The 12,196-nt window shown below is 43.9% G+C and overlaps 1 protein-coding gene across 10 annotated transcripts in view; it reads right to left on the bottom strand.

Moving 5' to 3' along the window:
• The window catches only part of DDAH1 (dimethylarginine dimethylaminohydrolase 1), a 121,926-nt gene that overhangs the window by 58,413 nt on the left and 51,317 nt on the right, over nt 1-12,196 (bottom strand). The window contains exon 1 of one of the 10 annotated variants that reach the window (XM_069981549.1): nt 6,821-7,134. The exons of the other annotated variants lie outside the window; for them this stretch is intronic. Coding sequence (XP_069837650.1) covers nt 6,821-7,120 — 300 coding nt within the window. The 5' untranslated portion in view covers nt 7,121-7,134. Of the gene's footprint in view, nt 1-6,820; nt 7,135-12,196 lie in introns of those variants that run through there. 10 annotated transcript variants of the gene reach the window in all.

Raw genomic sequence — 12,196 nt, forward strand, 5'->3', positions numbered from 1 at the left:
AGTAAGTATAGCTGTTATATAGCAGCCTTCAGGAGACTGGACCTGGATACAGTAAGTATAGCTGTTATATAGCTGCCTTCAGGAGACTGGACCTGGATACAGTAAGTATAGCTGTTATATAGCTGCCTTCAGGAGACTGGACCTGGATACAGTAAGTATAGCTGTTATCTAGCCGCCTTCAGGAGACTGGACCTGGATACAGTAAGTATAGCTGTTATATAGCTGCCTTCAGGAGACTGGACCTGGATACAGTAAGTATAGCTGTAATATAGCTGCCTTCAGGAGACTGGACCTGGATATAGTAAGTAAAGCTGTTATATAGCAGCCTTCAGGAGACTGGACCTGGATATAGTAAGTAAAGCTGTTATATAGCAGCCTTCAGGAGACTGGACCTGGATTTCTGGTAAATTCAGCTTTGTTTTAAAGCATGATAACAACAAGAAAAATAATGAATGTATATGGCAAACTTGCTTCATTTAACATCTACTTTTGATTTCGATTTTGAAAGTTATAACGACAGGTACACTTTAAAGTTATTTTCTCTATCTGGATTCTGTCGAACCTTGGTTGTTTATGGAGTCAAAAGTTTTGCTGGGTTCGAGTATTCAGATCCCCATCGACCATAAGAACTTGTCAGGAAGTGCATCATTCCTTAGCGCCCCCGATGGAGACGGATATGGTTCTAATGATGGGTGGTGGTCTGAACCCAAATGAAGTCTATAAGGAAGGAGTAAAATACAGCTGCATTCCTATTAGATCTGTACTGCATATGTCTATCGGCCATACAACAGCTCCGGAGGACTTGGCGGTTGTATAGTGTACACGTGCCCTGGGTCTGGAATCAGCGATACTTGCAGCTCCATGGACGAGCGCTCTCATACACGTGCACACCCACAATAGGTAATTAAAGTGCATCTGTAACTCGGCATAATGACGACTGATTAAATATCGGCCAAGAAAAATATCCCGGCGATAGCAGCCTGCCCGCTGCTCGGTAAACGGCTTTCACCAAAAGCGAGGTCTAATTGCTTCCTCTTCCATCTGACAATACTCTGTTATTTTCACAGTGTGCCGCCAGGTCACAAACACGGCTCCTTTTCTTCTGCATCTTCCTGTCAGAAGAATGTATAGAATCACGGGATCATCCAGGTGGGAGGTTAATCCATTCTCTATTATCTGTCTTTCCCAAATGAGGGGAGGAGTCTGCAATTATCCACATAGACCGGGAAGCAGAGCGCTCCGCGTATCTGGAGATCTGCAAAATTGCTCATGATTATACATGAGGTTCAAAAGGCCAACAAGCAGACGAATGCGGTTATGGAAATGCTTGTGCTCGGAGACGTTCATTCATCCATATTGCAGAGAGTTACGGAAATACGGATCCGTAAATTACGGAACGTGTGAATAAGGCCTTATTGAAGTCCTACTGCTATGGCTGATGCCGAGTTGTGGCCGTAGGGTGGTGAGTGCTACGAGGCAGAAGAAGCACAAGGCTAAGAGCTTCCCTCACCTCCGAGCTGGACATCGTTAGTGATGTCCATGCAGCCCTTGCCCAAACACCTGCTACCATAACTCTCCCTGCTCCTGGACTTCTCTTCTGTGCTCTGCGGCTTCCAGTTCCGGCAGCAGTAGCGTCTGAGCAGTTTTTCAGCTGACAGGCCGCTCAGCCAATCACAGGCCGGGACCGCTGCAGCTGACTGGCCGCCCAGATGCCGGGACCAGGAAGCTTTGGAGCACAGGAAAGAAGACCAAGAGCAGGAAGATGTAAGGTATTAGGTGTTTGGGCAATCATCAGCCGTCGGCCGTGCATTGCTATTACACGTAGCTAAGTGCGGTCGGCACCCAACGATTTTAGGTCCTAACCTAAGCCAATGATCAGCCAATGATCGTTTCATCGACTGATCAATGTCTCTATTACACAGAGCGATAATCGGCCCGACACCCTGACCAATCCAAACTTTTGACTTGTCTCTGGATTGGCAAGTGACAGTGTAAGATGTTTTCCAAGTCTGAGCAGCCAGCTGATTGGTACTCCACAAATAACAGACATTATTTGGGAGCGAAATGATGGCTGCCCCCCCCCAAAAAAAGTCAGTCAAACAGCGAAAAAAAAGACGTTGTGCGCCCTGAAAATGCTCTCTTTATTGTAATGCTCAGGCAATCACTGTGGCCTTTTCATTATCAGGTACAGCGCCATAAATTTTCTAGTGGCTGCGCCTGGTACTGCAGCTCAATCCTGTTTCTACTAAGCGGATAACGAGGAATGGCGGCTATGTACCGTGCTGTGTCTGGTAATAAAGGGGGCTTCGGCCCATACTGATCAATGAGGATGCTGGGAGTAGGCCTCCTGCCATCTAATATTCATATCCTATGCTAAAAAGAAGCCATCAATGAATCCAGGAGCCCCCTGGGAGCATTACAATCTGAGGACCCCACATTTCTCAGCTTCTTGGACTCTTAGGAGTGTGACATGAGTAATGAGTTGGATTTTTACCAGTTTGGGGCTCAACTTGTGTCTCCATAAAGACTCATTGGCCAAGAATGGTCTACAGAGATGACACCTGTACAGTCACGGTCATGTACGCCAATCTATACAGAATATATATACATATACGCTGAAGGAATGTGTGCCTAAGATAAACATTACATTATAATGAAATGCCATTGCCTAATACTCATTAACAGCGGAATGTCAGCAATGCTGGGCCTATGGGGGCAGGATAATGGACAGTAAATGGCCCATGATACAACGCCCTATGTGTTTACAGTAACAGAATACCATGCAAAGCAATGGCGGGTGGCATCAGAAAGCGGCTTCATTCTTCACAAGTGATTCATATCACTGTACGGCTTTACAAACAAAGCATTATGTGGACTATACACCATTTACTACTTACAGGACTAAAAGGATTTTATCATATAGGTTATAAGATCTCGGAAATGAAAGAGGCCAATGGAGTCAACCAACCTGTGGGTCATCCTTAAAGGGGTTGTCTAGTTTACAAAACCCATTTTTATACACTCTATTAGGGGTGTTTCGAATTAATAGAAGAGAGTCCACTGTGTAGAGAGGTTGCAAAGAGTGTCTCTAGCTCTGGAGGACTAGTCCTGTCCTACTACACTCACATAATCCACTGATGTGAATGGGCACTATGTAATGCTTCAATTCACCTGTGGTGGCGCTGCAAGGAAACTGAACACTTGCTGCTAGTTTTCTACAAACTGATTGTTGGGGATTCCATCAAGTGGCCACTCTGTGATTAGCTTGACCGCGTGACCGTTCAGCATTTGATTACCAATGGTTGAAGAAGTTGGATGCAGCCCTAAGGAGTCTAGGAAAACATGGATACAGCCTATGGCTTATGGTGGTAACCATGTTTTCCAGGACTCAATAGGGCTGTACCCAACTTCTTTAGCCTCAGATTTTGGGTTCCACTTCAAGCAGCTAAACACAGATGAGCGGCCTGCTAGGAAGTCCAATGATCACCTGGTAGAAACTAGGATACTTCTGTATATTTGCCGTCTTGAGGCCTGTTAGGAAAACATCAAAAAGCCAAGAATACTGACTGTCCAGACACCAGTACTCGGTGTCACTGATTCTGGAAACATCCACAGCCCTGCAGGGTTATTTTCCGACAACTATTCCACCATGTCTGCTCTTAAAGGGAAACTATCAGCAGGTTTGTGTGTATGAACCTGCTGATAGTTCCCGGTAGCCACTGAACTACTTTTACCATCACTGGTCTTCTCGCACTCTTAAGCGCCACTTTTTTTGTGATTAATGCTATAAGTCAATGCTATAGAAGTATGTGAGTACTGGGGGCGTTCCTCGTCCCTCCAGAGCAATGTTTGCCCCACCCACCGCCTCCGAAGCTCGGGCCTACTGATGCCTATTCCACTCTGCCTGCTTATGCATATGTAGCCGTGAACATCGGAGGCTGCGGGCGGGGAGAATGTTGCTCTGGAGGGCCGAGGAACACCCCCCAGTACTCCTAACCAGCAAATTCCCATATTTCTATAGCAGTGACATATAGCATTGCTCACGAAAACGGTAGCACCTAAGAGCGCAAGAAGAACGGAGATGGTAAAAGGAGTTCAGCGGCTACCGGCAACTATCAGCAGGTTCATACACACAAACCTGCTGATAGTTTCCCTTTAAAGGAAAACTATGAGCTGATTAGAAGTATCTAACCTGCTGATATCTCCCTATAGCTCATGGGGTGCTGAGGATGAAGGTCTATCTCTTACCTTCATCCTCAGCTCTGTTTCTGTGATTAGCAATTAAATCTATATGCTAATTAGGCGTTTTCATGCACTGGGGGCGGGACTACCATCCCCAGTGCACCGATACGCCCAAAGAGGGCGGCTGGGGACGGATCAGGGCAATGGAAATGGTAGCCCCGCCCCCAGTGCATCAAATGCCTGATTAGTATATGGATTTAACTACTCTTATAAACTCAGCTGAAGCTGAATTGTAATACCACACATAACCTGAGGACAGGGGTGGCGCTTTTTGTGCAAGAAAGTAGCTGTCCCTTTAAGCTGCAATACCAGACGAAATCAATACACATGAAAGACGCTGCTTCTGATTTTAAGCATTTCTTCTCAAGTCCTAATCCTAAATAACATAAATGGGCATATAGTTAAAGGGCAACTCCACACAAAACATGTCAAAATAAAGGGGTTATCCAAGCTTAGAAATACATGGCTGCTTTCTTCCAGAAAAAGCACCCCTCCTGTCCCCAGTTTGGGTGTGGTACTGCAGCTCAGTTCCATAGAAGTAAATGGAGCCAAACTGTAATACCGCACACAACCTGAGGACAGGGTTGGCGCTGTTTATGCAAGAAAGTAGCTGTGCAAATTCTAAGCCTGAATGACCCCTTTAGAGCTACTAGACCGGTGACTAGCTGCATCATCAGAGACATGGTCTGTCGGCCATTGTGGGGGGAGCGATCCTATACGGCCTCTTTATTCAATTATTTATCAGGCTACAAGTTTTCTATTTTGTATTATGGGAAAATGAAATCTTTTTTTATTTAGCGGCAGAAGTTTCCATCATTTACTAGAGAACGATCTATTAAAGTTCTGGGCGAGTTGTGAACCAAAAACACATCATTAAGTAGAAGATTTGTGAAGAACGGCCGGCACATTCCTGAGGAACGGACGGCATCTCCCGCAATCTCCCTGCTATTTATTATAATGGGATTGTTCTCCCTGTTATTCTTCTCAGGAAGGCTTCCAACTCCACATCCCTCCCGTCACTTGGAGACTCATTTTCCGGCTGGCTGCCCCTTTCCCCGGCCATTATGTAGCGACAGACAGCCCTTCCAAGCTTTGTGCCTGCCATGAACGCTGCAACAAAGATGGACCAGGGGTGTGGTGGCGGCAGACAGAGGAGCACAGGACACCAGTCCTACCACCGCCATATGTCTGACAACACACAGCGACTATCTATATATCCATATATACTAAAAGGAGAGTCCACAGAACTTACTGCTGCCACCATTTACTAACTAACTCCTAGTGTATTATAACTGTATAATGGACAGCTGAAATAGATAGATAGATAGATAGATAGATAGATAGATAGATAGATAGGAGATAGATAGATAGATAGATGATAAATAGATAGATAGATAGATAGATAGATAGATAGATAGATAGATATATAGGCAGATAGGAGATAGATAGGAGATAGATAGATAGGAGATAGATAGATAGATAGTAGATAGATAGATAGGAGATAGATAGGAGATAGATAGATAGATAGATAGATAGATAGATAGGAGATAGATAGATAGATAGATAGATAGATAGATAGATAGATAGATAGGAGATAGATAGATAGATAGATAGATAGATAGATAGATAGATAGGAGATAGATAGATAGATAGATAGGAGATAGATAGATAGATAGATAGATAGATAGATAGATAGATAGATAGATAGATTTATGTATAATACTAATATAGAACAATAAGAGACCTGACTTGATCTGGTTATTTCTCTATACTATTGCTGATGATAGATGAGGATTACTTGGCGCTGCCAGGACACACCCTTGCTGGCTGGAGCACTATGTGGCGGTCAGGAGTCGCTGTCTAGGAAGTGAGTTCTCCTCTCCACCTGCTGCTGCTGTGTCTCTTCCATATGATCTATTACTGTATTCCATAAGGATTCATCCTCCCTTCTGTGTGTATATCCCATTACACATCGGTGTCTGGCTGCAGCTCCTCACATTGATTATACATTGTAGTCACTGTAAGCACTATATATATATATATATATATATATATATATATATATATATCCGTTATTCCTACACTATATATACAACCTCACCAGCATCATAGACACAAGCCTGGTATTCCTACACATCAGAGATCCCTCCATTCTATTTATACACATGTTGTGATGCCGGAGCCCCCAGTCATCTTGCATTGCCATGGCACAGCTCGGATACCACCCCGGATTATTTCTAACAATTACAGAAATTATAGGACTAAAAAAAAAAAAATCACCTGGCTGAAGCCTTCGCTGCCTGACGAGTAAATTGCATTTGCTAAATCTGCTGATAAGAGCCTCAAATTCTTAATCGTCAGCGAGCAGATGGTCCTGTGGGCACAGCCAGGCCCGGGAAGACTGGCATCTTCTACAGGAGCCACACCTTGCACAGAGATAGCAATGTCTTACTCCGCCATATATCTTATTATATACATGCATATATCCATCTATACAAAGTCATAGACTGCCCTGACGGTTATTCCGTCTCAATGCAGGAGAGAAAGGGTTAACAACAACAGGTCGCTGGTCCTTTACCTCTTTCCTCCTGCTGGGGGCCCCAGGTCTGGTCACCAGGGCGGTCTCATTGAGGATAACAGCAATGTCTTCCACAAAGGGGGCATCTGGTATAGTGTTATCTGCTTCTAACTCGATGACCTGCAGCCCAAGCTTGTCCTTTAAGACTCGGGTGTAGAGCTCGCTCTCCCTCCTTGCCCTGGCTATATCCAGCTCGCCAGTCTCCCTGCTCCGGATAGCCTGCTGGCTGAAGGAGTCTGGGATGCTCCGCACTATGGCATGTGTGCATTTGCCTAAGCTTGACACGGCTTGCACAGACATAGTGATAATACAGCTTAGACTGTGCCCGGTACAATGACCAACCGTGTAAATAGAGCCCTAGAGAAGCAAAGCTACATCCTCCGCCTGAATGTAAACTGGTCCCTAGAACAAAGATGTAAAGCAGTTTGCAATTGGTCACTTATCGCTGCCAGCTGATTGGGTGCCGCACAATCCTGGATGACAGCTGCATCCTCGCCTGGTGCTGAGCCGAGTGTGTGGATTCATTCATAGCGATGGGAGGATGTTCCCTGGCACAAGCAGCAGCAGGGAGCCTGGATCGCAGCATCTTATACAACCCCTGGTAAAAAGTATGGAATCACCAGTCTTGGATGAGCACTCATTCAGACATTTCATGCTGTAAAACAAACTCAGATCAAAAACATGATACAATATTAAGGTCATTCCAAAGTGCAACTTGTTGGCTTTCAGGAACACTCAAAGAAATGAAGAGAAAACATTGTGGAAGTTGGTGAATGACACTTTTATTGACCAAGCACAGGGAAATAAATATGGAATCACTCAATTCTGAGGAAAAAAGTGTGGAATCACTCAAATTGGAGGTAGAAAAAAAGGACACACCCAGTCTATTTCCTTTCCCTAAATGGACACCTGCCCCAGATTAGATGTGCCCGTTAGTCTGCCGTTAAAAACACCTGCAGTCATGACACCTTGGAGGGCTGCTGGACGAAGTGGAGTGGCGAGAACCATGGCTCCAACAAAAGAAATGTCCCTTGAAACAAAAGAGAGGATTGTGAAACTTCTTGAAGAAGGTAACCCTTCACGCATGGTTGCTAAAGATGTGGGCTGTATCCAAGATATGGACCAAATACAAACAGCATGGAATGGTTGTTAAAGCCAAGTGTACTGGTAGACCAAGAAAGACATCAAAGCGTCAAGACAAACAACTTAAGGCCATTTGTCTTGAAAACCGAAAAAGTACAACTAAACAGATGAAGCACAAATGGGAGGAAGTTGGAGTCAATGTATATGACCGAACCGTAAGAAATCGCCTAAAGGAGATGGGATTTCTATACAGGAAAGCTAAACGAAAACCAGCATTGACACCTAAACATAAAAAAACAAGACTCCAATGGGCTAAGGAGAGGCGATCATGGACTGTGGATGAGTGGATGAAAGTTGTCTTCAGTGACGAGTCAAGAATCTGCATTGGACAAGGTGATGATGCTGGAACTTTTGTTTGGTGCCGTTCCAGTGAGATTTATGAAGAGGCCTGAAGAAAACAACCAGATGTCCACAGTCCTTGATGATATGGGGCTGCATGTCAGGCAAAGGCACTGGGGAGATGACTGTGGTTAATTCTTCCATCAATTCACAAGTTTACATTGACATTTTGGACAGTTTTCTCATCCCTTCAATTGAACAGATGTTTGGAGATGATGAAATAATTTTCCAAGATGACAATGCATCGTGCCATAGGGCAAAAACAGTGAAGGCATTCCTTGAAGACACATTCAGTCGATGTCATGGCCTGCAAATAGTCCAGATCTCAACCCATTCTCAACCAAACCTGTGGTGGAGATTGAAAAAAATGGTCGACAAGAAGGCTCCAACCTGCAAAGCTGATCTGGCAACTGCTATCAAAGAGAGTTGGCACCAAATTGATGCAGAATACGGTTTGTCACTCATCAAGTCCATGCCTCAAAGACTGAAAGCTGTTATAAAAGCCAAAGGTGCTGCAACTAAATACTAGTGATGTATTTTGAATGGTCTTTTGTTTATGTTTTTTTCATGATTCCACACTTTTTTCCTCAGAATTGAGTGATTCCATATTTATTTCCCTGTGCTTGGTCAATAAAAGTATAATTCACTAACTTCCACAATGTTTTCTCTTCATTTCTTTGAGTGTTCCTGAAAGCCAACAAGTTGCACTTTGGAACGACCTTAATATTGTATCATGTTTTTGATCTGAGTTTGTTTTACAGCATGAAATGTCTGAATGAGTGCTCATCCAAGACTGGTGATTCCATACTTTTTACCAGGGGTTGTAGAATCCCTGCACCTAAGAGCATGTTCACACCGCTGCAGTATCTGCCTCTATGCTGTGTGACAACATTTGCATCTTGTAGCATGTTATTATTTTTTATGTGAATTTATATTTAAATGATAGAAGAACGATAAGCAATAGAGAATATTATTTAAAAAAAAAAAAATCAAACCCCTATCCCAAAAGAAAAAGCAAGGGCTTGCTCACACAGCCAAACGTGCGGATGAAAATCCGGCCTTACAATCCGAGAAATTTCCGGATTCTACATGCAGTTTAGCCCCAGTATAATAGGGCTGGTCCACATCCTAAATACCTCCTGCAGTTCCTAACTGGAAAACTGAAATGCATAAAAAAGTCATCATCTCATCCCTACACCTTCATGTGAAACAAAAGCCTGCATACTCACCTCCCCTGCTCCCCACATGCTGCAGCTGTCAGATCTGACAGTCCCTGTTCCTATGTTGTCCGTCCCCCTTCTGATGACGTCCTGTTCCTCCTCTCAGCCAATCACAAAACCGAGTGGGTGAGGGGGGGTGTAACCATTAAAATAAACAGCACAATCGGCAATCGGTGACTCAGGGTCCGTTTACACAAAAAGATTATCTGACAGATTATCTGGCAAAGATTTGAAGCCAAAGCCAGGAATGGATTTGAAAATAGGAGAAATCTCAGGCTTTCCTTTATGACCTGATCTCTGTTTATAGTCTGTTCCTGGCTTTGGCTTCAAATCTTTGGCAGATAATCTGTCAGATAATCTTTCTGTGTAAATGGACCCTAAGCCTCAGATTTTGGGCGTTCAGTTTTGGACAGTCCAGGTGGATGTTATCTCGGAACCTCCACCCTCCAGCTGTTGCAAAACTGCAACTCCCATCATGCCTGGACAGCCAAAGCTTTAGCTTTGGCTGTCCAGGCATGATGGGAGTTGCAGTTTTGCAACAGCTGGAGAGCTTAGGTACCCTTCCCTGCTCTAATTCAATACTAGTGTACAACTTGGCAGTGCATCAGTATTGGGCTGTGTTCACACATGTTCAGCGTTGCGGTGTTTCTTTGTCTGCATAGTGGAGCATAATTGATTATTTGGCCTCTGCAAAGCTGAATGTCTTGACTTTAAAGGGGAACGATTCTTTTAAATCAACTGGTGTAATAAAGTTATATAGGTTTTTAATTTATTTCTTTTTAAAATAAAAAAAAATCTCTAGTCTTCCAGTACTTATCAGCTGCTGTATGTCCTGCAGGCTGACACATTAATTCCAGGCTGACACAGAGCTCTCTGCTGCCACCTCTGTCCATGTCAGGAACTGTCCAGAGCAGGAGAGGTTTTCTATGGGGATTTGCTGCTGCTCTGGACAGTTCCTGACATGGACAGAGGTGGCAGCAGAGAGCACTGTGTCAGACTGGAGAGAATACACCACTTCCTGCAGGACATTTAGCAGCCGATTAGTATTAGAAGACTGTAGATTTTAAAATAAAAGTAACTTCCAAATTTTGTATAACTTTCTGACACCAGTTGATTTGAAAACAGTTTTTCCTCACTGGAGTACGCCTTTAAGGCTATGTTCACACTATGTCACAATGGCCGTGCTGCCTTCTGAGGGAATCCTGGCCGGAGTATATACACATAGTATATGCTCCGGCCAGGATCCCTAGCGGCGCCGTAGAAAACTGACATGTCAGTGCACACCATGGAGCGAGCGGCTCCGGCCGCATGCTCCATAGTGTGCTGTGGGGAGTTCTGATGCGGTACGCACGCATGCGCCCGCATCAGGACTATGGGGCGCTAAAGATCATCCAGCCGGTCTCATCCACGGTCTCATACGTAGTGTGAACATTCCCTAAGGCTGTATTTACACATGTTGCAGTTTTATTGCAGTACTGTGGCGGCATTGCAGCATTGGCACATGGTCACATGGCAAAGCCTGGCAGATTCCTTCCATCAAAGTGATAGACACCATGACAGGGTCCATCAGGCACAGTTGTTTTCTGTCATTCATCGTCATCCTGCGCTGCCATCATTTCTGTTTTGCAAGAAGCAATGATGACGGTGTGAACAGAGCCTTATACCTAGCGACAATGGTGAGACGCTCTAATATATTATTACATGAATGACTATAGTGTTACTCCTGACATACTCTACCCCCGAAAGCTGATATTGGACATAGAGAAGACGTACAATGTTGTGCATGTTGGACAACCGAGCAACACCCCGATCCTATGGTTGCCTTGGTAACTGTATGCTTCAGTGTGCAGCGGGGGGCCTCCATGATATCAGGTCAATTGGAGAATATGCCTCCAAGAAAGGGGATAGCCAGGAGTAGAGGAACATGGCGTCTTTCTTCCAAAAACAGCACCACACCTGTCTATAGGTTGTGTGTGGGATTGTTTTTTAAATAAAAGTAGCCATGGTTTTCTAATAAAAAAAAAAATCGCTTCATGTTTCCTTAAAGGGTTATTTCAATCTGGCTGAAAGACTGAAAAACATGGCCAAAAGGCATAAAAAAAAAGATGTGAGCGAGTAATGGACGAATATAAGGCTAAAAATACAAAAATACAAACCAAAAAACGCTATGCGATCGTTTAAGCCTATCTCACACATAGGGGAAATCGTTGAAAGACTGTTTACACTGAACAATCTGCGAATTTTTTGCGAACGATCAACGATGATTTGTGAACATGTTGAAAGATCAAAATGAACGATTTTTTGCTCGCCGTTTGATCGTTCGCTGCGTTTACACGTACGATTATCGTTCGAATTTGACCGTTATCGTGCAAAAACGAACGATCAATCGTCCCGTGTAAAAGTACCAAAAGTCTATGTTCACACATTTTTTTGAGCTATAGAAGTGCGGTTTCACAACCCATATAACTACTGAAAATACAGCCCGAAATACTGTGTGTAAACACAGCCTTATCCTGTATTATGGGCTCCACACAAGCACTATATAGCGGTATATGGCATAGTATAGAATGAAAGGGACTTCAGGTTCCTAGAATGTTACTAGAATACATAGAAACTATGAGGTAAAATGGTCAATGCTTTTACCAATGCTTTAAATTTTGTGTGAAAATAAAGC

The sequence above is a fragment of the Dendropsophus ebraccatus genome, chromosome 8 (genome assembly GCF_027789765.1).
Source record: "Dendropsophus ebraccatus isolate aDenEbr1 chromosome 8, aDenEbr1.pat, whole genome shotgun sequence".
Classification (NCBI taxonomy): Eukaryota; Metazoa; Chordata; class Amphibia; order Anura; family Hylidae; genus Dendropsophus; species Dendropsophus ebraccatus.